The following is a 27,559-nucleotide window of genomic DNA, read 5'->3' on the forward strand; positions in this document are numbered from 1 at the left end:
TTGCCCTGAGGTTAGGGTAGTCCCGGGACTGTTCACACATGCTTTGTGATATTGTAAAAGCCTGGGACTTTTGTTGTAACCTTAATGAAAGCACGTACGCCTTGTTGATGAGATGTTGCTGTCTTGTTTCTTTAGCTGTTTTGTTGCTGTGCCCTAGGAACCTGGAGCTATGAAACTCGTTAGTACGAGCCATGTTAAGATAGATTTGTAGTAAATAAGTAGTCGATCGGGTAGTTTGTGGACTCCCAGATGACTTGATGGCTCTTGTACTTCTAGTTCGCTTAGCGAACTGCCAGGTAAGTTGAATAACTCATGTAGACTTGTAATTACAAGTCATATTGGGGCGTTGTGGCCCAAAGAGCTCAATGGCTCGTTAGGATGTTGCCGACCCACTTTTGCGAGCTGCAATGGTGGCGAGAATAAGTAGTCGAATTTCATAGAAGATAACTGCATTATTATGCTAAAAACTTACAAAGGTGGCTAGTGGCCTATTTACAATGATGCGTAGCCTTCTGACTATGGATAGAATCGATAGAGATGCTCGATGTTTCACGAGTTGTCGACATCTTTGCTAGAGAGGTGTTGTAGCCTGTACGATCCTAGGCCTGTGACCTTGGATATGATGTACGGCCTTTCCCATGGCGAATTAAGCTTATGCAGCCATTTGGTGTCTTGGATACGCTTGAGGACCACGTCGCCTATGTTTAAAGAACGTTCTTTGATGTTGCGATCATGATAACGGCGAAGGCCCTTGAGGTACCTTGCATACTGGACGAGTGCTGCATAGCGGGCTTCTTCTAAGCTGTCAAGATCTAGACGCTTGTCTCCTCTGCTACCCCTATGTCATATTGCTCAACTGTTGGGGATTTCCACATAACTTCAGCAGGAAGGATAACTTCTGATCCATAGACCAGAAAGTAGGGCGACTGCCCCGAAGGCTTGCACGGCTGAGTACGTAGCCCCCAAAGGACGTTGGGTAGTTCTTTGAGCCACTTTCCTCCTTTGGTATTGCCAATGTCGTGCAATCTTTTCTTCAAGGCTTCTAGTTGCATCCTGTTGGTGCGCTCAACCTAGCCATTGGTCCACGGGTGAGCAACAGAGACATATCGAACGTCGATGCTGCTGTTTTTACAGTACTCCCAGAACTCGTGATTGTTGAAATTGGAACCCAAGTTTGTGATTATCTGATTGGGGAATCCATAGTGGTGGACGATCTCATCGAGAAAATTGAGTAGTCTGTCTGCCTTGGGGTAGGTTACTGGCTTGACCTTGATCCACTTGGTAAACTTGTCGATGCCTACCAGTACTCGGTTGAATCCTTCGGGTGCTGTAGGAAGCGGACCAATCATGTCGAGCCCCCAGCATGCGAAGGGCCATGATGGCGGTATAGTGATAAGCTTGTAGGTAGGGACATGCTGCTGCTTGGTGAAGAATTGACAACCCTAGCACTGGCGGACTAGTTCTTCAGCGTCCGCTAGGGCGGTGGGCTAGTAGAATGCTGCTCTAAAAGCCTTGCCCATGATTTTGTGTGAGGATGCATGGTTACCGCAAATGCCGTTGTGTATCTCCTCCAATGTGTCCTTGTCATCTTCTCGTGTGACGTACTTCATGAGTACTTCTGAAGATGTGCCTGTTCTGTAGAGCTTGTCCCCGACTAGAACGTAGTTCTTACTTCATCATAGGATCTGCTCTGCCCGTGTCTTGTTTGAGGGTAGTTTTTGCTCCCTTATGTAATCGATGAATGGGGTTCTCCAATCCACGTCAATCATCATCACCCCCTCTATCTGGCGCCTCAAAACCACGAGTTGAGCCAAGTTTGGACAAGACATCCGTGGCGACATTGTTGTCGTGGACTACATGGTGAAATTCTAGGCCTGAAAATATATTTTTGAGCTTGTGTCCTTCTATACAGTACGCGTCCATGTTCTTCTTTTTGCGATCCCACTTGTTGTTAACTTGGTTGATCACTACCAGTGAGTTGCCATAGACCAACAATCTTTTGATTCCTAGCGATACCGCCAGGCGAAGCCTATGCAATAGCGCTTCATATTCAAATTCATTGTTGGATACCTCCCAGAAGATCTGCAGGACATATTTGAGTTACTCGCCTTTAGGAGACATCAAGAGTGCCCCTCCGCCGGCGCCCTCGAGCTTGAGGGACCCATCGAAGTGCATAACCCAATGCTCTGGGTGCTCCACCAGCGTCGGTAGTTGATTTTCCCGCCACTCTGCCATGAAATTGACTAGAGCCTAAGACTTGATTACGGTTCTTGACTTGAAATCTAGGGACAATGCTCCGAGTTCTACTGCTCACTTTGAAATCCTACCTGTGGCATCCCGATTGTGGAGAATCTCGCCCAGGGGAAAGTCAGTGATGATGGAGATCTTGTGTTCTTGGAAGTAGTGCCGCAACTTCTGCGAAGTGAGTAGTATGGCGTATAGCAATTTTTGGACCGGTGCGTACCTAGCCTTGGAATCTGAGAGTACTTTGCTGATGATAGACGGGCCTCTGCACTTTGTATACATGGCTGGGTTTTGACCTTTTGACTACTATCGCCATGCTTATGACATTAGTAGTTGCAACGATGTAGAGCAGAAAGTCTTCGTTGGGACTAGGCGCCATGAGGACCGGTGGCCTTGACATGAAGTCCTTCAATTGTTGCGGGGCTTAGTCTGCCTCCTCGGTCCACTAGAACTTGTCTTGCCGCTTGAGTAGTTTGAAGAATGGAAGACCCCGTTCTCCAAGTCTTGATATGAATCTGTTAAGGGCCGCCATGCACCCAGTTAGCTTCTAAACATCTTTAATGCCAGACAAAGCTTGCATATCGATGATGGCGGATATCTTCTCGAGATTTGCTTCAATGCCTCTATGGTTGATGATAAACCCGTTTTTTTTTCAGATGGTACGCCAAAGATGCACTTTGATGGATTGAGCTTCCACCAAAATTTCCGCAGACTATCGAAAGTCTCCTCCAAGTCAGCGATGAGGTCGTCTGGATTTCTGGTTTTGACTACCACGTCATCCATGTACGCCTCAACATTGTGGTGTAGTTGTTTCTGAAAGCGCATCTGGATCGCGCATTGATAGGTGGTGCTTGCGTTCTTTAAGCCAAAGGACATCGTTGTATAACAGAAAGCTTCGTAAGAGGTGATAAACGCGGTCTTGGCCTGGTCTTCTTCCTTGAGAGTTATCTGGTGGTACCCCGAGTAGCAATCTAGGAAATAGATTAGTGTGCATCCAGCAGTGGAGTTGATGACTTGATCGATCCTCGAGAGTCTGAAGGGGTCCTTTGGATAGCGCTTGTTGATATCTATGTAATCAACGCACATCCTTCACTCATTGTTGTTCTTCTTTCGAACCAGAACGGGGTTAGCAAGCCACTCAGGATGGTAGACTTCTTTTATAAAACCCGCCGTGAGTAGTTTTGCCAACTCTTTCTTAATGGCTTCCCTTCTGTCCTAGGCACATCATCGTAGTCGTTGTCTCTTTGCAGTAGCTTTTGGATCCACATTTAGTGAATGCTCGATCAGCTCCTTGGGCACCCCTTGCATTGTCGGTGTTTTAGACCGGCAACCCGCCTAGGGGGTACCCTAGGTGGTCTTTTGTGCGGTAAGGGCCGTCGAGAATCAAGGAATCAATGGTGATGCAAGGAACACGATTTAGACAGGTTCGAGCCGCTAGATCGCGTAATACCCTACGTCTTGTGTGTTTGTCTGTATTGATCTTAGATGCACTTGGAGTTGTTCTTTGAGGGGGGGGGTCCCTGCCCGCCCTTATATACACGGGAGGGCAGGGTTACAAGTCCGAGTCCTAGTCGAGTACAATTACAGAGTTCTACTTGGCAAGGCTCGAGTAGTTTTCCATGTGCATTACTTGACTAGTCCGAGTGGGATATGCCTATCCCTTGTCTTGATCATATCCGAGTACGTCCCTTAGTGTGCCGTTCAGGGTCTACTCGTGAGCCTAGGGTACATGCCCGACAAGCCCCCGAGTACTTTGTAGTCGTGCGCCACAGTCTCGAGTACTGTGGGCCCTATCCGAGTAGTTCTTTTGTAGAAGTTGCAGTGTCCAGAGTGCTCGAGTACTGTGGCGTGGCTGGAAGGTACTCTTCTTGCTCCTTTGAGTTGCTTCTATTTCGAGAATTTTTTATATGGTAGTGCGATGACAATCGCACTCCATATGGAGTAGCCCCCGAGCCTTAGGTTGAGTCGAAGAGTCAGGCTTAGGGTCAATCCTACTTCTTGGCTGTTTTACTCTTGGTAATCTGAAAAAGAAAATTCTGACCATCGGGTACGGTACCCGCAGCCCCCGAGCACTTAGGCGATTTTTGTCATTGAAGTGGTCAAGACCCGTTTAAAAGAGTAGCTGTTGGGTGTTTAAGGCAATTAATTTGTTTAAAACCCGTCCGTTGCGTAACTGACGCTTGGAATCTGGAGGTGGCGGAGATATAACTGGAGGGCCCCCTTTCGGTTAGGTTTACGCCCCACTGTAGCAGATCTGTTTTTCTTCTTCCCCCACCTTTCCGTTCCTATTTTCCTTTGCCGCGATTGTCTAGCGCTGCCGCCACTGTTGCTGCTCTTTTGAGAGAGATCCAAGGTTGAGTGCTTTTTGCTACGGTTGAAGCCGGCGGATGCGCACCAAGAAGATGGGGAAGAAACCCGAGAAGGCTCAGGGCAAGGCTCCAGCAGCGGGCAAGGTGAAGTCTAAGAAGGGGAAGGAGCTGGTGTTGCCGGGGTCGAAGGTGGGGCCGACGAACCAAACTGCACCGCCGCCGCCTGGAGCGACGTGGCAGCATTCTGTGATGAAGGAGGCAGCCGTTCAGGCGCTTGTTGACGCCAAGCTTCTGCAGCCAAAACATGTACTCGAGTGGAGGCCTGCCTTTGCTGATGCGTGGCAATTCGAGAAGCATCCGAATGAGATGGTTATGCTTGCTCACTTTATGGAGAGAGGACTGGCCGTGCCTACCTCTGACTTCTTCAGAGGTATCCTCGAGTACTATAAGCTTCAACTTGTACACTTGAACCCCAATGGTGTACTGCATATGTCGATTTTTGTGCACCTTTGCGAAGTTTACTTGGGAGTTCCTCCTAATCTTGAGCTGTTTAGGATGTTGTTCTGTTGCAAGCCTCAGCCTAGTGCTGTTAGGATAGAGGTCTTTGGGGGCGCCGGGTTCCAACTCAGGAACTCGGGCGCGTATATTGACTATAATTTGATTGACTCCCATGGAGAGTGGAAGAAGAGGTGGTTCTATATTGGGAACCATAACCCTCGCTTGCCGGTGGTTACTGGTCACGCGCCAAAGCACGTAGAGAATTGGGTGAGCGAGCCTGAAGATACCCCAGAGCTCGATCACTTGCTGCACCAGATTTCCGAGTTGAAAGCACTCGGTTTGACTGGAGTTAATGTGGCGGCTAGCTTTCTCAAGAGAAGAATTCAACCCTTGCAAAAACGGGCTCACTTGGGTGGGGAATACTCGGGTTTTAATGACCCGTCTCGTATGTCTCCGGATGATATTTCTGATGATGATGTTGAGGCACTGCTAGCCAAGTTCTTCAGGAACTATCAAGGAGTACCAGTTATTCCTTCAACGCTTTGTCAGTTTGATGCTTGGTATCAGCCAGAAGTGGTATGGCCTTTCACTTTGACTTGTACTTTTTGAACTGTTTGGGATACTGTTTGAGTGTCGACTTGTTTTTGTAGTTCCGAGTTCTTGCCGGCTACTTGGCACAGTCGGAAGAAGAAGAATCTGTTGTTGAAGAGTCAGAGGACGAGCCCTCTCCTCCTGTGAAGAAACGCCGGGTAGTCCGCAAGATGTCTGCTACTAAGTCTGCCTCGACTTCTCCTCCTGAGAAGGCTCAGGGTGCCAAGGTATGTAGCCGTGTACTCACTTGTAGCTGATGGATTTTAACTTGTAATCTTTTAATCACTTTATCTGTCTCAAAAGGCTGACGATGCGGCGCTCGGTGACGATGAGGCTGCTTCGGATGAAGTAGTCGTGACCACCCAGGGCATTGATGTTATGTCTGTTGAGAAGGTGCCAGAGAAGGTGCCACCAACTGGTGTTGGAGTAGCCCCCGGGCTATCAGTCCAGGCTCCATCGGCTATCGCGCTGCCGGTCCCTGACCAGGCAGTCCTGGTTTTGCCTGCTGGAGTAGCGGACGATGTTGTAAAGGGAGTATCGCCAGTAGTTGCTACTGGTTCTTTGTTGTCCAATGTGATTGCTAGTGGTGAGCTTTCTTTCCCGACTGTTTTTGTTAGCTTGAGTTTATTGTAGTCTTGACCCTGTGTTTCCCAGGTCTTGGCGAGAAGACAGCGCCAGCAGCTGCTCCTGTGGCGCCGAGTACTCGGCTGCCTGTTGCCAAGAAGAAGCATGTGCGATTGCCGCCATGATCAACTCGGTGAGTTGTTTATCCTTGGTGTGTGTCTTCGAATTTTCTTGAAGTCATGTCATGACTTTGTATTTTGATGTAGGGATGCAGAGGAGACTATCCCTGTAGAGGTAGGAGTAGATTCGTGTCCCCCGACTACTCTTTCTGCTCCTTTGGAGGATTTGACTGTCGACGAAGTATCCGGAGTTGATGCTAGTCGCCTTGGAGCTACCATGTCTATGCTTCAAGAAGTGATCCGTTCGGTGGAGGATCCCTCAGCTGCTTCGGGTTCTGGGAATGTATCCTTGTCAGCGTCTACTAGCAGAGCTTTGGCTGTAGTGGATGTGGAGAAATCCAAGGAACCAGCTGCTCCAGGTATGTAGCCGTGGTCCTGGTATTTGTAGTCGTAGTATTGAATTGACCGATGTTATGGTCTTGGGTGCAGCTCCGCATGCCATGAAGATTACTGAGGGTCCGGTACTCGAGCTTCCATCTGAGTCGGAGTTTCAGAGAGCTGTTGATGTGTTTCAAAGCTTCCAGGTGTGTTTTGTCGCTTTGTCTAACAGATTTAGTAGCTAAGGGACTTGACCGTTTGCTTTGCTTTGCAGGATCTGTATGACAGGACGCAAAGGAACGCTCGGGCCCTTCAGGAGCGAAACGAACAATTGGAGCAGGAGTGTGCCTGGCTTACAGAATCCTTGAGGGTTCATGAAGCTGGAGCGATATCCTTTGCTGTGGAACGGTCAGATCATGAAGTCTTGCAACAGAAGCTGCAGAGCCGCTACAAGTCTTTGAATAAAAAGTAACAAGGTGAGTAATGTCCATGCTCTGAGTAAGTCCGACTGTAGTCGGTTGTTTGAACTTGGTCATTTTTGCAGAGCTCAAGAGGAAGGAGGCTCCTGCGAGTAGCCAACTCCTTGACTGGAGAAACGAGCACGGCCGAGTAGCGGATGAAGCTGAACATCTTCAGGCCGCGCTGACGGAAGCACAGGCTGCTTGCGAGCATCAGCGAGACAAGAAGATCCAGAATGGGGTGATGCTTCCTATGGCCATGGTGGCATGCAGAGATCATGCCCAGACTGTAGGAAGACTTCGAGGCGAGCTTCAGGAGTTAACTGACGCCGCTCAGGACTTGGTGAATGCTATTGCCCCCTTGGAAGAGGATGCAGGACCTCAATCACTAGTCGAGCGTTTGAAGACTACTCTAGGTAAAGTGGCCGGCCTCTGCAAGGCTGTTTGCAAACAAGTCCTTGCTGTGGTCAAGTCATACTACCCGAGGGCAAATTTGTCGGCGGCTGGTGACGGCGTTGCTCGCAACTGCACAGAGGAAGCCTATGCACAGTACCTCGAGGAGGCGGAGCCAATCGCGTCGAAGATGTCGGAATTTGTATCTCTGGAGGAGCCATGAGCGTTTATGTACTCTTGTAAATTTCCGAGTACTTTGAACGGTATTTTGTCTGAGAGATGAACGTTTGTCCATATTTTGTTGTTTGAAATGACGCTGACCCGGCGCGGGAAAGGAGCAGTTCACTCCATCTCGCCCAACCCAAGGTCCCGGGGCCGGATACGCCCGACCCTTGATGAAAACTCCACCTCGCCCGACCCAAGGTCCCGGGGTCGGATACGCCCGACCCTTGACGAAAACTCCACCTCGCCCGACCCACGGTCCCAGGGTCGGATGCGCCCGACTCCTTGCCGCAAGTCTCCGCCTCGCCCGGGGTTGGACTTATCTAAGCCCCCAAGACAAGGATGCACAAACCATGCTTGGCGGAAGTGGTTCTGAAGACTGAGTTTGAGTAGTTGTGATCTAGTTGAGTACCCTTGTTACTCTGTGAATAGGAGGTGCACGAGTGTACTGTACTCTTTTGTCCTTTGTGGCATGAATGCTTTCACATGGGCAGTCAGAGATCGTCCAGACTCATCGATCACGGGGGCATAGTAAATCCTGGGTGGTTGGTGGTTGCAGCCCTTGGCTATAAATAGACCGCCCTGGAGGTCGACCCGAATCAAGCTTTGAGTAGTGATGGATTGCCTTCGGTTGCTGTTGTTTGAGTGTAGAGAGCCTTTAAAGAGTACACTGGTGCTAGAAGATTCCTCGTAGGTTGGAGCCACCTTCCCTCCACAGACTCTAGCGCTCATAGGGATAGCCGCGATGCTAAAAGAATCCTCGTAGGAGGTTTCATCGCGCGCCTCATCTTGCAGCTCGTGATCCAACGGAGTACGCGCTGGAACTCGTGGGTGATGGGTGATGAGTGCCGTGGTATTTATCCCACTCACTTAGAGGTGGAGGTGTGGCCGTAGAATGGGTTGGCTCGGCAAGGCTAGCAAAAGAGCAGCCTTGGTTCCTTCTTTGCGCGGCACGCGGGATTCATCGTTACCGCTGTCAAGGTAGCGGCGGTGCAGGAGTACCTGGCGTTGCCTTGGGTAGAGGACCTGGATATGGCTGCGTTTTGCGCAGCTTCCTTGCGTGTAGGTTCCTCCCGTTGTAGTCGACAAACCTGAGTGGCCTTGTGATATTGTAAAAGCCTGAGGCTTAAATGCAGCCCGCCAGTAGGCAGTTGCTTGTAGTATTTTTGTATTTTGAGTACTTTTACTCATATGTAACTTGAGGTATTTTCGGACTTGAGTAAAGAATTACTCTACCATTGAGGCTTTGTACCAGAGCTGGAATGCCTGTTGAGTTGGTAGCATTGAATCAAGAGTAGTGTGTTTTGTAGTCGATAGTCGAGCTGTTGGCTCGAGTAGTAGACGAGTTTTTGCTTGAAGCAATTACTCGAGTTCTGCTACAGGTAGTAGTGACAGAGGTGTTCTATATTTCAAGAGTTTGGTACTTGTTCTCCTGAGAGCTCTTGTAGTCTGTAAGATCCGGGTCCTGTGACCTTGGATACAATGTAAGGGCCTTTCTGTGGTGAATTGAGTTTATGCAACCCAGACATGTCTTGGATTCGTTTGAGGACCATGTCACCTAAGCTGAAAGATCGTTCTTTGACATTGCGGTCGTGGTAGCGCCTTAACCCATCAAGGTATCTAGCAGATTGTACTAGCACTGCACACCTTGCTTCTTCTAGACTGTCTAGATCAGTGCGCCTTGTTTCTTCTACTATTTCTTCATCGTATTGTTCGACTGAGGGAGATTGCCACATGACGTCTGCGGGTAATATAGCTTTTGAGCCATATACGAGGAAATAAGGAGAGAGCCCAGTAGTCTTGCATGGTTGGGTTCGTAGTCCCCATAGAGCATTGGGTAATTCCTTGAGCCATTTGCCTCTTGTGTTGCCGACGTCATGTAGTCATTTCTTAAGAGCTTCGAGTATCATGCCGTTGGCACGCTCAACTTGTCCATTGGCTCGTGGGTGAGCAACAGAGACGTAGCGGACGTCAATGTCGCTATTCTCGCAGTACTCCCAGAAGTCATGATTGTTGAAGTTGGATCCTAGGTCTGTGATGATTCTGTTGGGAAAGCCGTAACAGTGTACGATTTCATCCAAGAAGTCGAGGACTCGGTCTGCCTTGGGGCAAGTGACTGGTTTGACCTCGATCCACTTGGTGAATTTGTCGATAGCCACGAATACTTGGTTGAATCCGCCTGGCGCAGTTGGTAGTGGCCCTATCATGTCGAGCCCCCAGCAGGCAAACGACCATGTTGGAGGTATTGTGACTAGCTTGTAGGCGGGGACATGTTGCTGTTTAGTGAAGAATTGACAACACTTGCACTTCCGAACTAACTGTTTAGTGTCAGCCAGAGCCATTGGCCAGTAGAAACCTGCTCTAAAAGCTTTGCCAACTATTGTTCGTGAAGATGCATGGTTGCCGCAGATCCCCTTGTGAATTTCTTCTAGGATTTCTTGGCCATCTTCACGGGTAACACACTTCATGAGTACCCCTGATGATGCACTTTTCCTATAGAGCTTGTCTCCGACTAGAACGTAGTTTTTTCCTCGCCGAGAGATCTGTTCAGCTTGATTTTTGTCAGAGGGTAACTTGTGATCCTTGATGTAGTCGATGAAGGGTGTCCTCCAATCGACTTCTATCATCATGATTTCTCGAGTAGCGTCAGTAGTCTGGACTACTGGGGGTGTAACTTGTTCAGGTATGGACGGTTTGTGCAGTTCGTGTACGAAAATTCCTGCTGGAACCTCTGCACGAGTTGAGTCCATTTTTGATAATACGTCGGCGGCTACGTTGTTGTCGCGGACGATGTGATGAAATTCCAAGCCTGAGAACTTGTTTTCTAGTTTGCGGACTTCTTTTCAATAAGCGTCCATGTTGTATTTGTTTTGATCCCACTTGTCATTGACTTGGTTTATAACGACTAGTGAGTCGCCGTATACTAGTAGTCTTTTCATGCCGAGGGAAATTGCAAGGCGAAGGCCGTGTAGCAGTGCTTCATACTCGGCTTCATTGTTTGAAGCTTCCCAGAAGATTTGCAGCACGTACTTGAGTTGCTCTCCCTTTGGGGAAATGAGGGTACGCCTACACCGGCTCCTTCAAGTTTGAGGGACCTGTTGAAATACATTACCTAGTGCTCTGGCCGCTCGACTGGTGTGGGTACTTGATTTTCAGTCCACTCAGCCACAAAGTCGACCAAAGCCTGAGACTTGATAGCTGTTCTTGGCTTGAAGTCCAAGGTTAAAGCTCCGAGTTCAACTGGCCATTTGGAGATTCTACCCGTGGCGTCTCTGTTGTGGAGGATTTTGCCGAGCGGGAAGTCAGAAATGACTGTAATGCTGTGTTCTTGGAAATAATGGTGCAGTTTCCAGGAGGTGAGCAGAATTGCGTATAGGAGTTTCTGTATCGGTGAGTACCGAGTTTTGGCGTCCGAGAGTACTTCATTGACGAAGTACATAGGTCTTTGGACTTTGTAAATGTGGCCTGGTTCAGACCGTTCAACTACTATCGCCGTGCTGACGACATGGGTAGTAGTTGCTATGTATAGGAGCAAGTCTTCGTTTGGAGATGGAGCAGTGAGTACAGGAGGCTTTGACAGAAAGTGTTTCAGTTGCGTCAGTGCCTTGTCTGCCTCTTCTGTCCATTTGAACTTGTCCTGTCGTTTGAGAAGCTTGAAGAAGGGTAGTACCCATTCTCCAAGCCTCGAGATGAACTGATTGAGAGCTGCCATGCAGCCTGTGAGTTTATGCACATCCTTGATGCTAGCTGGTGCTTGCATGTTTGTGATGGCAGATATTTTCTTCGGGTTGGCCTCAATGCCGCGATGGCTAATGATGAACCCGAGTAACTTGCCAGAAGGTACTCCGAAGACGCATTTAGTAGGATTGAGTTTCCATTGGAAAGCTCGTAGACTAGAGAAGGTTTCCTCCAGATCGGCGATGAGTTCCTCTTGGTTTCTTGTTTTGATGACTACGTCGTCCATGTAAGCTTTGACATTTGCGGTGGAGTTGCTTCTCGAAGCACATCTGTATGGCTCGTTGATAGGTTGCCCCTGCATTTTTTAGTCCGAAGGACATTGTCTTGTAGCAGAAGGCTCCAAATGGTGTGATGAAGACTGTTTTAGCTTGATCTTCTTCTTTGAGGCTTATCTGGTGGTAGCCTGAGTAACAGTCGAGAAAACATAGTAAAGCACACCCAGCAGTAGAGTCGACCACTTGGTCGATCCTGGGTAGTCCGAAAGGGTCTTTGGGACATTGTTTGTTGAGGTCCGTATAATCGATGCACATTCTCCACTCGTTGTTTTTCTTGCGAACGAGTACAGGATTGGCTAGCTAGTCAGGGTGAAAGACTTCTTTGATGAACCCTACCACGAGTAGCTTGGCTAGCTCTTTTTTGATTGCTTCTCGTCTGTCTTGAGCGAACCTGCGGAGTCGCTGCCGTTTTTGAAAAGAAGCTTTGGGATCAACATTTAGAGAGTGCTCGATCAGCTCCCTGGGCACACCGGGCATGTCAGCTGGTTTCCAAGCGAAGATATCATAGTTAGCCCGAAGGAAATTGACGAGCGTGGATTCCTATTTAGGATCTAGCCCTGTTCCGATCAGGGCTATCTTGGAGGGGTCGCCTGTCTGGAGATCGACTGGTTTGAAGTCATGCTCGGTTGCGGGTTTCACATTTGTAGACCCCGACTTGTTTTCTGGGATCTCGAGTTCGGTTGGATGGAGCTTCTTTGAAGCTGTAAAGACTTGTTGCATGGGGCTAGGTGCTTGAGAAGTCGCGGCGATCTCAGCGGCTTCAGTGTCGCATTCGTAGGATCACCGTAGATCTCCCCGTAGCGTTAGTTATCCCTTTGGCCCTGGCATTTTGAGTACCAAGTAAACAAAAATGTGGAATGGCCATGAAATTGGCAAGTCCTGGCCTTTCGAGTATGGCGTCGTAAGATGTCTTGAAGTCGGCGACTTCAAATCTGATATACTCGGTGCGGTAGTGTTCCTTAGTTCCAAAGGTAACTGGAAGGACGACTTGTCCTAGCGGTATGGCTGTGTTTCCTGGTACGATGCCGTAGAAAGGTGAATCTATTGGAGTGAGCATTTCTGTGATGCCGAGGCACATCTTTCTTAGTGTTTTGGCGAAAATGACGTTAAGTCCACTTCCACCATCGATGAGTACCTTTGTCAGCTTTGACCCTGCCACAACGGGATCGAGTACTAGAGGGAATCGGCCTGGTTCTGAGAATTTGGTCCATTGGTCCTTCCTGGTGAAGGTTATGGGCACTTTTGACCATTTTAGCGGTGTTGGATCTGTTGGCTCGATGGCCATGATTTCCCTGAGTACGAGTTTGCTGGCTTGCTTGGATGCGATGCCTGGAATTCCGCCAAAGATGACGTTGACTATCTTGGAGGCGGTCTGGAAGTTGCCTTCTTCTTCTTCGTCGTTGTGGACTTTGTTTTTGCCCTTCTCCTTTTTCTTGCTGTATTCTTCAGGGGGTGGTGGTGCGGGTAAGTCTTGCATGACTTGACGCATGCTGTAGCAATCTATTGCCGAGTGCTTGCTGGTCGGGTGTCATGGGCACTGCTTTTTGAGTAGCTCGGTGAAGGTTGGGCCTTCGTCGTTTTTGCGGGGTCCCTTTTTCCCGGAATTGGTCATGGCAGCAATGGTGTTGTCGGGCTTCCTTTTGCGATTCTGATTACTCAAAAAGTTGTTTCGAGTATCATTGTGTCGAGTTCTATCCTGATCATTATTGTTGTTGCGTCCTCGGTTGCGATGAGAGCCAAACCATTCTCGCACTTTGTCTTCTTCATCTGCCCACTGTTGTACCATGATTTTGAGGTCTTTGACATTAGCTGGTTGTCGTCGACCAAAGTCTTGGTATGTCCGTCGATCGTAGAGTCCATTCTGGAAGCACTCGATGATGTCTATTTCTGAAATGTCAACTATAGTTGCCTTCTTTTCGAAGAATCATCGCAAGTAGTCACGTAAGGTTTCACCTTCTTTCTGCTTTATTTGACTCAGGTCGATCTTGTCGCCTGGTCTAGCCATGTAGCTGGCATAGTTGTTTGTGAAGGCCTTTGTCAAATCGGCCCAAGAGTCGATTGATTTGGGTTTGAGGGACTCGAGCCATGTCAGTGGTGCGGGTTCCATGCATATGAGAAATTTGATAACTTTGGTATCGTTATTGCCCCCAACTACCTGGACTGCCAAAGACTAGCATTGTAGCCATTGAATTGGGTCATGTTTGCCGTCATACTTGGTGATTCCTGTTGGCTTGAACTTCTCAGGTAGTCTTGTCTTTATTACCCGATTTGTAAAAGCAGGAAAGTGGTTGTAGTTGTCGACTTCTTGCTCACACCGACTATTGAGTATTTCTCGCAGATCACTGAAATTTGATACTTCGTGATTTTTCCGAGTAGGGCGAATACTTTTTACGGAGTTAGTGCAGCTGACTTCTCCAACATCCTTATGGCATATTGGGGCATTCTGTTTGCTTGGGCCTTGGCTATTTTGCCGAGTTTGGTTGACGACATCGTTTCCGTTTCTTTGAGCATCGTTATTGTTGGCTGCAGCACCTCTGCTGCCTTCTTGATGAGCTGTGATGCGAGGAACAGATGGGATTGGTGATTCTTTGTCGAGTAGCTTGTAAGCTTCCTCTGCGAGTTGTGCGATTAGTCCGTTGCCGTGCTGTACGAGCTGAGCTGTGGCTTCATTGTCCCTGTCTTGAGGTATTAACGTTGTTAAAAGATTGATAGAAGCGATTGCTGCGAGTGGAGTGGTATGTTCTTGAGCCTGAACTGCGTCAAATGCTCTTTCAAGGTTTGTGATGGGAATATTTGTAGCCATCGTCTGCCGTCGCTCAGCTCGAGTAGCATTGCGCGTCCTTCTTTGGTCCATTTGATCGGAAGTTTTGCCTTGTGGGGCATTAGCTGTTGACTCATCTTCTGAGACGTTGTCAAGTTGTGCTAATCGCCTGGGGGTTCTGTTCTGGCTAGTACCCGGGTTGTTATTTTGAGTAATAACAAAGACTTCCCTATCTGGGTAGTAGCTTCCGGAGCTTGATGTTGCAATTTCTGTGGAACTTTCCTCGCGGCTTGAAGTGAGTGGGACGCCTTCTTGGTACGAGAGATTGTCTATGTGAGCGACGAGGCGTGACTCATAGTCGCGGGCAAGGGATGGTCTCATTCCTGGCCAGTGAACGAATCTGCCTTGTGATGTTGTGGTTATTACCAGACCCTGAGCTGGTCCTGATAATGGTATCTCTGGAAGATAGACCGAGTCGGAGTCATCATCTTCGTCGTCCCCAAGTTTGAGTTGAATTCGAGTGAGAAAACTCTGGTGGGCTTTGGCTGCATTGCGGAGTTCGTTTGGAAACTATTTTGGAGTCGAAGTCGATTTGGGAAGCGACTGGGACCGACTAGTCCGAACCAAAGTCGAGTCTGACGTGTAGTCGAACTCGAGGTTGTTGACTTTGAAATTTTGGTTTTTGCTAACCGAATCCTCCGATTTCATCTCCTGGACGTTGGTGATGTGGTGCCGGAACGATCCAGCAGCATTGGCGATGCAGAGCCAGGATCCAAAAACGAAGGTTGCGCCCGCTTCAATGGTGAAGACGGGCTTGATGATGATCGTTGCCATTGAGTTCACGCTGAGAAACTCGACGAGTCCCCCTACCTGGCGCGCCAGCTGTCAGTGTTTTAGACCGGCAACCCTCCTAGGGGTACCCTAGGTGGTCTTTTGTGCGGTAAGGGCCGTCGAGAATCAAGGAATCAATGGTGACGCAGGAAACACGATTTAGACAGGTTCGGGCCGCTAGATCGCGTAATACCCTACGTCCTGTGTGTTTGTCTATATTGATCTTAGATGCACTTGGAGTTTTTCTTTGAGGGGGGGTCCTTGCCCACCCTTATATACACGGGAGGGTAGGGTTACAAGTCCGAGTCCTAGTCGAGTACAATTACAGAGTTCTACTCGGCAAGGCCCGAGTAGTTTTCCATGTGCACTACTTGACTAGTCCGAGTGGGATATGCCTATCCCTTGTCTTGATCATATCTGAGTACATCCCTTAGTGGGCCGTTCAGGGTCTACTCGTGGGCTTAGGGTACATGCCCGACATGCATGTCTACTAGTTTCCATGCAGAGATGTCTCAATTGGCCCGAAGGAAGCTGACGAGCGCAATTTCCTATTTAGGATCCAACCATGAACCGATCAGGACTGTCTTAGAGGTGTCACCGATCTCGAGGTCAATGGATTTGATGTCCATGTCACTTGCCGGCTTGACCTTGGTAGCCCTTGACTTGTTCTCTGGAATTTCGAGTTCAGTCGGGGAGAGCTTTTTTGAAGCAGCGAAAACTTGTTGCATTGAATTGGGCACTTGAGAAGTTGCGGATAACTTGACAGATTTTGTATCGTACTCATATGTTTTATTCAAGTCTCCACGGAGGGAGAGGGCTCCCTTGGGTCCCGGCATCTTAAGTACTAAGTACACATAATGCAGGATGGCCATGAACTTGGCCAATGTTGGTCTTCCAAGTATGGCGTAAAAAGTCTCAAAATCCGCCACCTCGAACCGGATGTACTTTGTCTGGTAGTGCTCCTTGGTCCCGAAGGTAACTGGCAAGACTACCTGTCCAAGAGGTATAGCCACGTTGCCTCGGACGATCCCATAGAAGGGAGAGCTCGTCGGGGTGAGCATCTCCATGATGTTGAGACCCATCTTCTTTAAAGTCTTGGCAAACAGGACGTTGAGGCCACTGTTGTCGTTGATGAGTACCTTGGTGAGCCTAGAGCCAGCAACAATCGGGTCCAAGACGAGAGGAAATCATTCTGGTTCTGAGAAATTAGTCCACTGATCTTTTTGAGAGAAGGTAATTGGTACTTCAGACCACTTGAGGGGTGTGGGTATAGCAGGCTCAATGGACATAATCTCTCGTAGCACTAGCTTCTGGGACCACTTCGAGGTGGTACCCGGGATCCCACCAAAAATGACATTGACAGTCTTGGATGGGGTCTGTAACTTGCCGTTACCATCCTTGTCTTTGTCTTCCTTGGCTTTTCCTTTGTCATTGGTACCCGATGGCTCTGCCAAGTCCTTCATTACTCTGCGTAGGCTGTAGCAGTCTATCGCAGCGTGTTTGTGGTGAGAATGCCACGTGCACTATTTTTTCAAGAGCTCGCTGAAAGCGGGCCTGTCTTGTCTTCTGCCACCTCCTTTCTTGGACAATTGAGATATCGCCACGATAGTATTGTCTGGTTTGGGCTTGCGGCTGTGACCTACTGAGTAGTTATTTTGGTGATCGCCATTACGGTTCTTGTCATTGTCCTGGCCGCTGCTATGATTGTTGTTGTGCTGGCCTTGATTGTGATTTGACTCGAACCTTTCAAGCTCTTTGTCTTCTTCGTCTGCCCATGCTTGCGCCATAATCTTGAGTGACTTGACATCATGGGGGCACCGTCTGCCAAAGTCTTGGAACATACGATGATTGTAGAGACCGTTCTGGAAACAGTCGATGACGTCTTGCTCTGAGATGTCTACAATGGTGGCATTCTTATCGAAGAAACAACGTAGGTAGCTTTGTAAGGTCTCGTCTCGCCGTTGCTTTACTTGTGCCAAGTCAAGTCTGTTGCCTGGACACTACATTGCTTCCACGTAATTGTTGGTAAATGCCTTCTTGAGATCTTTCCACAAGTCAATCAAGTTTGACTTCAATGATTCGAGCCAAGTGAGCGGCACTGATTCCATGCATATGTGGAAATAGATGACTTTTGTGTCATCGTTCCCTCCTGCAGCTTGAACTGATAATGAGTAGCATCGGAGCCATTGAACTGGGTCCTGCTTGCCATTGTATTTGGAGATGCCTAGAGATTTGAATTTCTCGGGCAAAATAGTCTTCCTGACCCGACTTGTGAAAGCCGGGAAGCTATCGTTGTCGTCGCCCCTGTACTTAACTTCAAGTTCGCGCTCACGACGCAGTCCTTTGATGATGTCACGAGCATTGCGGTTGTTGTTTATCACCTCTCAAAGATCCACCACGGGATGCGTGGGCTCAGGATCGGCTTTGTGTTGGCGGCAGCCTCCCACAAAAGGTGTCTGATTACCCTCGGGTATATCCCAATTTTGTCTAGCGCCTCCAGATTGTCGAGCTGAAGGGCCTCTATGGCTACTACCATGTTGAATTCACTGGGATGGAGTACGTGATACCGAGGCTATCGGATTCTGCCTGTTGAGTTGTTCATAGGCATGTTCCACCAGCGCTACCAACTGCCTGGTATATCTGTCCTGTGGTATGGCATGGGTAATAAGGTCAATGGAAGCAATGGTGGTGAGAGGCGTACGGTGTTGCCGCATTTGGACTGCTTTGAAATCTTTGTCCAGATTCATGATCGCAAACCTCTCTGCCAGCCAGCGATGACGATCCGCTCTCACTGCATTCCTTGCTCATCGTTGTGTTCTTTGAGCTTCAATCTCCTCCACGATGACATTGGCGGTTAGTTCGTCCTGCGAGACGTCATCAGGGTGACACTCGTGTCGAGGATTCCTCTCTGGTGGATCGCCGTTCTCCATATCTTACCCTATGACGAGCGCGAAGAGGTCTCTATCTGGATAGTAGCTTCCAGAACTTGAGGTGATAACTTCTGTAGAGCCGTCGTGTAACATCCTAAAAATCACCAACTTAAAATCACCCGTTAAAAATCGCTTTCAAAATCTTTTTACCGCTGAGCTCCCGGAAATCCAAACTCTTCCCGGCGATTTCGCCGTCCCGGCACTCAAGCCAACAGCCATCATGTTATCCGTGCCCGTAATTTTTGCCGCGTGCCATTGTCAAGCGCCGCGCGCGTGCTCCGACCGCGTGCCGCAATCGCCGCCGGTCTCCCTCTTTTCTTTCTCTTTCACACTCCCTTTTTCTTTTTCTTTTTCTCCTTCCTTTCTTCTTCTTCTTTCTTCTTCCTCCTTCCTTCTCTCTCCTCCTCCTTCTTCTTCCTGGCGTCCGCACGCCCGGCCCCAATGCCATTAATCCCCCGGCGCCCACCTTCCCTGGTGCCATACCGCCGGCCGCCCGACCCCCCTCTGCGCGCCTGGGACCCGCGCCACCCGGCCCGGCGCCGACGCCTCCCCTCGGGCCGCGCGCCCGACCCGACCCCGGCCAGCTGCGCCGCCCCGCTCCGGCGACCGGCCGCCTCAGCCCCGCACGCCCACCCCTCCTGCGCCGGCCCCGCCTCCGGCCCCGCTCCATGCCGCCCGCCGCCGGCCCCTACCTCCCTGCCCCGGCACGCCACCGGTGCCGTGCCGCCAAGCCATCCCGCCGGCCGCTCGGTCCCCTACCACCGGTGCCCTCCTCGCCGGCCTATAAAAGGCCTCAACGCCCCGGCTCTCCCCATCCTCCATCCACCAACACCGCCCCTCCCTCGCCAAGCACCGCCGCCGTCGTGCGCCACCGCCCGTGCGCCGCTCCTCCCGTGCGCCGCCGCCACCCGAGCCACCACCGGCCACCCCTTCCCATCTCCAACTCTCCAAGGTAAGGGGCAAAATGGAGCCCCCTCCCCTTCCTCTGCCGCCCCTGGCCCTCGGCTCGCCGCCGGCGAGGTTCAGCTGGCCGGCCACCGCCGGCCCCCAACCCCACCTCTCTTCCTCTCTTTGTTCCTGGGGAGAAGAAGATAGGTGTCCCAGATTTCGATCTGACCCCCAAGTTTCCCAAATTGCACATATGTCCTTCCACCACTCTCATAAACCTATTCGCTGATAAGCCCCTCCACCTCCAAAAGTATTTACAAATAGGTCTAGTATTCACAAATAGGTCCCTGGTTTATCGCAAATCAGTCCTAAACCTCCTTTTTAAGCCCCTAATCCATGTTTAACTCATCATCTCATGCGCCAAACTTCCTCCAATTAACCCCAAATTCAACCACGTCATCCTCCACTATACTTCCGCTGATCCATATCCAAATTTCCCCAAAAATACTCTTTCTACCTATTTTCCGTTCGCGTTTTCTATTCGGAGCTCAACGGGTAAAAACCGATTTTGTTTTATTTATTTGTGTGCCCATTTGTGTGTGCCGTAGATCACGGAGTACCCGAGGAGGAGCCCGAGGAGGAGTTTGACTGCGAGCCCAAGCCCGAGGACCAGCAACACGAGCCGAAACTCCCGGAAGGCTTTGAAGACGGCAAGTCCAATCTCACCCTTTGATGCATACTTAATACCTAGTTTTTCAAACACAACCCATTGGCCTGTTTTATAAAATGCATATTGTTTTATTGCAAGACATGGTTGGATAGCCACCCCTTGATTGTTATGAAAATTCCTTGTTGTCCTATGTTTGTCTCTAAATATGACTTGCTTTGTTTAGATGATAACTACTGCTAGAACGCTTAGGAATTTGTTAGTCAACTTCAAACATTATTACAATGGTTTATTTGGTGAATGAATGTGTGTGTGTGTTCAAAATGGGAAAATGGGTTTCCGGGTTCAAAGGCAAGAAAGGTGTAGATGAGATGGATGGGTGTTTCTTGTGTGAAATGCCACGATGTTGTCCTCGTACCTTAGTGTTTGAGCAATGTCGGGAGATGTCCATCTTGTCATGGTTAAGGACTGAGTTGATGTGTCATCTTGCCTAATTCAACCATCGTGCAACCACTCGACCGTTGTATGGGCAACGGCTTAGCATAAATCTCACTAGCTGAACTGATAGTCTTCAGGTGTGCTAGTGAGCAACGGGAGCCCATGGAAAAGGAGTAAGATCTTGGTGACTTAGGTCCCAATTACGGTCTCGTGGATGAGCCGTGAACCCCTTGGGTGCTTCCATGTGGACTAGCCAGTCTTAGCTAAGGTGGGTAATGGCTTTGCTAGGATCCGCACTGGCACTAAGGTGATCGTGCTGCGGTACCCTACTTGTGGGGAAAGTGTACAAGCTCTGCAGAGTTAAAACCTATCCGGGTAGCCGTGTCCACGGCAATGGACGAGTTACGGCTTGGTCACATAACTAGCATTTGGGGATGGATGGTTATAGGTGTGCGTGTGTGTGTTGGATTTTGGAAGAGTCCGGCAGTTGTGCCGTGAGCTATGGTAGACGGAGAGTCCGATAGCAATAAAATTTGGATCCTTTGTGTAGGATCAACCCCACTCAATGTTTCGGTTACTAAAGAAAAGCTCTACAAAAAATCCTTTGAAAACAAGCCCATGCATGTGTTGAAAATCTAGCTTTATTACAAATGAACCCTAGCCTATCCTTGTTATATCCTGTGCATATACTTGTTTGTATCCCCCTCTGTGGATGGGGTTGGACTTGTTGAGTACGTTTGTACTCACCCTTGCTTCGTTGCTACAGAGGAAGACCCGGACTTCATCTCCGAGGACTTTGAGTAGAAGGTTGTGTCCACACCCAACGTTGCCTGTGGTGTTGGCCTTTCCAAGATGCTTCTGCTGCCGTGTAGTCCCGAGTGCTGTCTTTTGGTAGTCGCTTAGTTAGCTGTTGTTGTTTATTTGCTTCTTATCGCTGCGTGGCTTTCACGCCCACTCCCTCGGGAGTTATACGGTAACTGAATTATCTGTCGAATAAATGTGTTATTAGCCTCCTGGGACTGATATTTGCATCACATTTAGTCTCTACTTATGTGGGGACGCTTCACGTCGCCTTCATGGATAGGGGATAGGGGCGTCCCTTCCTGGTATAGGAGAACATCGAGGTGGACGATGAAGCGTGACTCGTTGTCCTGGGCAAGGGCGGGTGGCCTCATGCCAGGCCAGTAGACGAATCTTCCTTGGGGGGTCGAAGTGATCACCAGGCCCTGCTGCGGGCCTTATAATGGCATCACCTCATCAGAATCCGAGTAATAATCGTAGTCGTGGTCCTCAATCGCACCCGAGTTGGATTGCAATCTGGATAAAGCTGCTTGATAGATGGCAGCTGCGTTATGGAGTCCGAACGGGAATCGGCTCGAAACTTGACTCGATTCGCACGATGGCTGGAACGCCGGCTCGTGGGAACCAATCCGAGTAGATCTAGAGCCTGAGTTGTACTCGGACTTGCTTCTCAATCTTTGGAACAGATCGAAAATTTCGTTGAATCTCTCAACAAATTACTCCAAAGCTTGGTGATGAAGGTTGATGTCATAAAGCTTGTCCTCCGAGGCCTCCACGATGTGATGGTAGAAACTTCCAGTGCCATCTGCGATGCTATAGAGAAGTAGATGGGAAACACCACCCACCCTAATGAGGGGGGTGACCTCTATATATATGGCTAATATGGCTTGGAGTACAAGGAATACATCAAGTGTACAAGGAAATGATAAATACATCCTAATATACACATATACTCCCTAATAGACGCAGACCCAAGAGCCGAAGATGAACGTCGCGCCCACTTCAAACGCGACTGCGGGTTTGATGATAATTTGTGCCATTAAACTCGCAAGGGAAATCTCGGCGAGTTCCCCTACCTGGCACGCCAACTGTCGGTGTTTAAACCTGGCAACCTACCAAGGGGAGTACCCAAGGTAGAGTTTTGGTTGGTGGGTGTCGCCAAAATTAGGAACTCGATGGTGTATGTAGGCACATGATTTAGATAGGTTCGAGCTACTAGATCGTGTAATACCCTACGTCCTGTGTGTTATTTGCTTGTATTCAATTGAACCTATCTGGAGGGGGTCCCTGCCCGTCCTTATATATCGGAGGAGCAGGGTTACAGGTCGGTTATTTTACAGAAATACTAGTCGGATTCGACCAGAGAATCCTACTCTAACTGCTATGAGTAGTTTCCAAGTCCTCGACTAGCTCCTGTCCTCCATGTAGACTACGCCGTCCTACACCGTAGTCTCCATGTCTGACACGTCTCGGTGTACAACCTTATATGTGGGTCAGTCCAAACCTTCTGGTGGCCCCATGGATGTATATACGACAAGAAGTTCCCACCATCGGTGGTCAGATTTTTAGCCGTTACAATCGGGACTAAAGAGGGGCGACTAAAGCTCCCCCGTCGGTGGTTCATTTTTGACCTGGGACTAAACACCCTTTAGTCCTGGGTTCAAAGTCAACCGGGAAAAAAAACGTTGGATGGAAGGTGAGTTCTCTAGATGAATATATTGACTTGGCTAGGATTAGTTGGTTGTTAGTTTGGATGTTTAGCCCAGCTCGCCTTATATCAGTTTCTTTATTTTTTTTCTTTTGTTCTTTTTTAGGTTTTCATTTTTCAGGCGTTGTTAGTGTATATGATTGCTTTCGCTTCTGCTGCGCTGGTATAACATATATGGTTCATTTCTTGCCTTCCCACTCTTTTAATGCAATGACGCGCGATCTCTTACGGGTTCTCCAAAATTTGGTAGAGAAGTTACGTAACTCTCACAAGTTCCAGAACGTTTGTGCTACACATTAACTCTATTAGCAAATATCCAGTGATATATCCATTGTTTGCAGTAGTCCCACCTCCGGTTTCAGTGACGTGTACTGTCCCTGTCCTCCGGGACCGACCACAGATCTCCCTTTTGACTACTAACGCCACTTAGCGCGTCGAACAAAACTCTCAACAACCCAAGCCGGACAAACCTTGACAAGTTACGCGCACGCATGGTCAAATTTTCAAACACCGTGTCCTATCTTCCGTTCCCCTGAATTTCCTCTACAAGCGACGGCGACGCGACCGTTTGAACAGAACCGGAGGAAGAAACTACATGTGTACATACACAGACGACTCCAATAAATTTCTACTGGGCAAAAGTAAAGAGGCCGGAGACTTTGAATGAGCTTCGTCTTCAAGTGGACGTCGCCGTGTGCTCAGGCTGCGTGGCGGCAGCGGCGGCGGAGGCCCCCCGGTCCTGCTGGCCGTCGTGGCGGTGGTCGCCCTCGTAGGTGACGATGAGCATCGCCGGCTCGCCGGGGTCGCGCTCCACGTGCTTCCGCGCCGGGCACCCGCGCACCGTGCTGCACTTGTAGTACCCGCTGCATGTCGTACATGGACGCACACGACATCAAATGGTCAGTGCCTCGCAGCGTAAGAACGGGAAGAAAGAATGGTGATCGGACGGGTCGCCAGTTGCTTACCGTGGGTACGGCGAGCCCTTGATGGGCTTCTGGCCGTACTTGCGCCAGGAGTAGTCGTCCGGCGGGATGTCGGCGTTCCGGGAGCTGATCGCCGGCACGCGGACCATCCGCCTCACGCGCGACTTCCTGCCATCGTTTTTCAAATCATCAGAAACATTCAGTAATAGGTCGATGTATAAGTAATAATGTAAGAGTTTTATGAGTGTATATACCGTTTCTTGGAGCAGTGGCAGAGGCCGGCGTGCGCCGCCTTGCCGCCGGCGTCGTTCTCGGAGCGCGCGCGGCCGCCGTGGGACTTGCTTCTCAGCGCGGCGCCGCCGGAGGGGTAATAATCGGAGGCGGCAGGCTGCTGCTGCATCGATACCGCTTTGCCGGTGGCGCTGCCGCTCATCAGAGGAAAGCGGCCCTGCACGCGGCCGTTGGACACGCTCCCTTCGCCACCGGCGGTAAGGCTCGTCGGCGTCGTCGTCGAGGGGAGCGACGAGCTGCCCCCCGAGGCCGACGCGCTTGGCGCCGCCTCATCGCACCCCTTCTTGACGAAGCCCAGCGCCGAGCTCCCCGACGGCTGCTGCTGGTGGTGGTCCGACGACGACGGCGGGTGGCCGTCCGCCACGGCGACGGGGCCGCGGCGGAAGCGCGCGTGGCCCGTGCGGCGGCCGAGCATGGACACCGCCGCCCGGATCCTGGACACCGTCAGTTGGTGGTCGCCCACCGCCATCATTTGCTGCCACGACGTCGTCGCCACCTGCCCGTCGTCGCTAGGAACCACCGGAGCCCCACCGCCGCCGCTGCTGCAGCTCATCAGATCGTCGATGGTGATCATGGCGAGCAAGATGCGATTGTTCACGCAAGATGGGCTGGGAGAAACGCGAACGAAGGGCAGCGAGGAGGTTTATATGATGGGCTATTCCATCGGTCAAGGCAGTGGACTGGTTCGAGTCAAGAGACTCGACAGCAGAGCGAGAGCGCGTTCCGCGGCGCGGGGTTGGGCCATCGGACGGCGCCGGGTTGGGTGCCGGCCGGGCACGGAGACGAGTCGACGGCGGGATCGGCTGGCCAGTGGTGCGGTGCAGCCGAACCGGAAAAAAAAATTGTGCAGCCGGGCTACAAAGCTCCGTCCGTGCAGTCGGACGTCTTATGGTTGCCGCGTGGACACCCCAAGCATCGGACGCCCTACCGCTCACGGGCTTCGTCCCACATAGATCAATCACGCTCGGCTCACACGATTCCTAAAAATCGCAGCTCGGCTCGCAGCTAGCGCTCAACTCGCATGTGCAAGATACGGCTTGCAACGCTGAACTCGCAGGGAGAAGAGTAATTTCCTTTTTGCTTCCCTATCGAAGCCGCCTGCATCTCATACGAACGCGCCGCTGCTTCATTTCGTATAGCGATAACGCTTTCTCTTTCTTAGCGCTCCAGCCTCCATCGCCCGCTGTCGCCGCCGTGATCCGTCGCAATCCGAACGCCCCCCTCTCACCGACAGACACCTCTAACTCCAGTCGTCCTCCGCTGCTATGGCCTCCATCATCCTCCGTCGTTCTCCGCCGCCAACACAGTCACCTCGCCCACCGGCAGCCCTCTCATCCGACTGCTTGAAGAGGCACCTCGACTCCTTGGTTCGCCATCTGCCGCCACAATCGCGCCCATTGGCTCCCCCCTCACAACCGCATCAGCAGGCACCTCAACTTACACATGGGTCATAGAAGGTTATATGCTTCTTAGTGCCCTTTTAATTTGTTCTATGTGGTACATCAGGATGAGCAATTGATGTTGTTCAGTTGATGCAAACCACACAGGTGGGTGGACCAATTGTGCCCATAGAGGTACTTGTTTTTTCCTGTCAGTTATTTATGAATTTTAGTTTCCGCATATGTCTCTGTCCATTGTAGATGCTAAAAATAATAGGTTTTACAGTCGTGACTCGTGGTATTTCAGTGCCCTGGGGAATGTTTGATTCCATCAGACAAGCTTTGTGTACAAACTTGTGCATCCAAATTAATGACGGTCCTGTTCATGTTTCCTAGCTTGTTGCTATCTTAGAATCTTCATATGGCTATTGTCCGCACCATGAGCAATTTTTCATATATATGAGTCTTTCTTGTTTGTGTTTTATCTCTCACAGGAAAATAAAAATACAAAATTCAGTACTACAAGATTCATACGCGGATAAAAGTAGTGATGAATTATTTCAAAGGTGAAGATGGTGTGCAGTGAAGCAATATGTTGCAGTTCTGGAAGGACCACGACAAGGGCATGATGTTGTTCTATTCGGATGTATAGTGTAGTTAAAAAAATGTACAATGTATGGATGTGCTAAACATAAAGAGTTTGTTGGTGCTGTTGTGTTCCGATGTAGAGGGTAGTTATCAAATTCTTCAATGTATGGATGTGTTAAAAAAATATATTGTTATAAAATAAATATGGATGTTCTGAAGAATTGAGTTTGCGTCTCTCATTTGGAGAATCTGAAATACAGTATAGATGCATATTATGAAATTGAGTTTGTATATCTCATTGGGAGGTTTTAAACTATAAAGGCTGAACGTCGGAACATATAAATATAATTGGAAGGTTTTGAAATAGAAGTCTGGATGTGCTCTAAAAATGAGACTGTAATACAAGCCTGAATGTCCTCAATAGTAATATGTCTGCAATCTGACAAAAATATAAATATGGAATGATGCCATGTTTTCACATAAAGGTTACATGTTTTCTATATTTGGCACTCCATCATCTTTTGGCACTCCATCAAAATTTTATTTCTTAACAGCGAGCTATAATGCGGCAGCTCGATCAACTCCCAGTAAGAGATTTGTATATCCTTCTTGGATATCAGGAGCACCGATGGTAGAAGAACTGCCATACATGTTAAAGTGTGGCATCGTAGCATTAGCATATTCTTCTTGGTTCAAAAGAGTGACCATGTATGAAGATGGCCCGTACACATCATTTGCAAAGTTTGGCATTGTGCTGCTAGCATCAATGCTACCATCATTAAGATCATGTATCACAGAATATGAAACTGTTCACAAAAAGTTGCATGTAAGCAAATCAAATATGAAAAGTGAATATAGTCCAAGTCATATGACTTACGATAAATTGCTCTAGGTCAGCACATTCATATCCTTAATATCTATTATTTGCTGCATTTATTGAATCTTGCCCTATATTCAAACATATGAAGTTAACTATACACACATCAAAAAGGGAACAACATCCTAGAATGGGTAGGATCAATACCTTCCTCTTTACCCCTTTTCTTTTTCTTCCCTTTATTCTTTTCAAGGGAGATGGTCCCTCGTTTACTCTTTGGGCCTTTTACCATCCAAGGAATTCTAAATGATATTTTACATCTGAATGTGTCTGTAGCACAGTGAATTGAAATTGGAGGAACCTCATTGGATTTTTCTTGCATCTTTCTTAGAGAATTATCTGCTTCCAAATCCAAATTAGCTATTGCATTCTCCAAATAATCAAGAAGTTCTTTTGACCGTGAATACTTCAATGCAATGGATGTTGCCTTTCGTGAGATACGTGCAGCTTGGGTTTTCAAACTTTCTTTCTCAGATCCTTGTTTCTCAATATAGAATCCTCTCTTTGCATATTTTGTCCATCTGTTCAGTATATATTGTGACGGTAACATGAAAACATTATTCACATTGAACACTTTGAGGGCATGCTTGCACAATATACCTATAAGATGTGGACGTTATATTTCAGTAATTTGTATTAGAAATTATACTATTGCAATTTAAAACTTTCGCCAAGCACAATGCATGGT

The 27,559-nt window shown here is 49.1% G+C and overlaps 1 protein-coding gene across 1 annotated transcript; it reads right to left on the bottom strand.

Moving 5' to 3' along the window:
* Window positions 1-23,096: 23,096 nt before the first annotated feature.
* On the bottom strand, window positions 23,097-24,656 carry LOC101760439 (WRKY transcription factor WRKY51). Its single transcript, XM_004952379.3, has 3 exons — window positions 23,991-24,656; window positions 23,779-23,904; window positions 23,097-23,676 (listed from the first exon to the last, which is right to left on the bottom strand). Exons 1-3 carry the CDS (start codon window positions 24,599-24,601, stop codon window positions 23,490-23,492), a joined length of 924 nt encoding a protein of 307 aa, XP_004952436.1. The 5' UTR covers window positions 24,602-24,656; the 3' UTR covers window positions 23,097-23,489.
* Window positions 24,657-27,559: the final 2,903 nt, after the last annotated feature.

Source organism: Setaria italica, chromosome I, assembly GCF_000263155.2.
Source record: "Setaria italica strain Yugu1 chromosome I, Setaria_italica_v2.0, whole genome shotgun sequence".
NCBI classification, from domain to species: Eukaryota; Viridiplantae; Streptophyta; class Magnoliopsida; order Poales; family Poaceae; genus Setaria; species Setaria italica.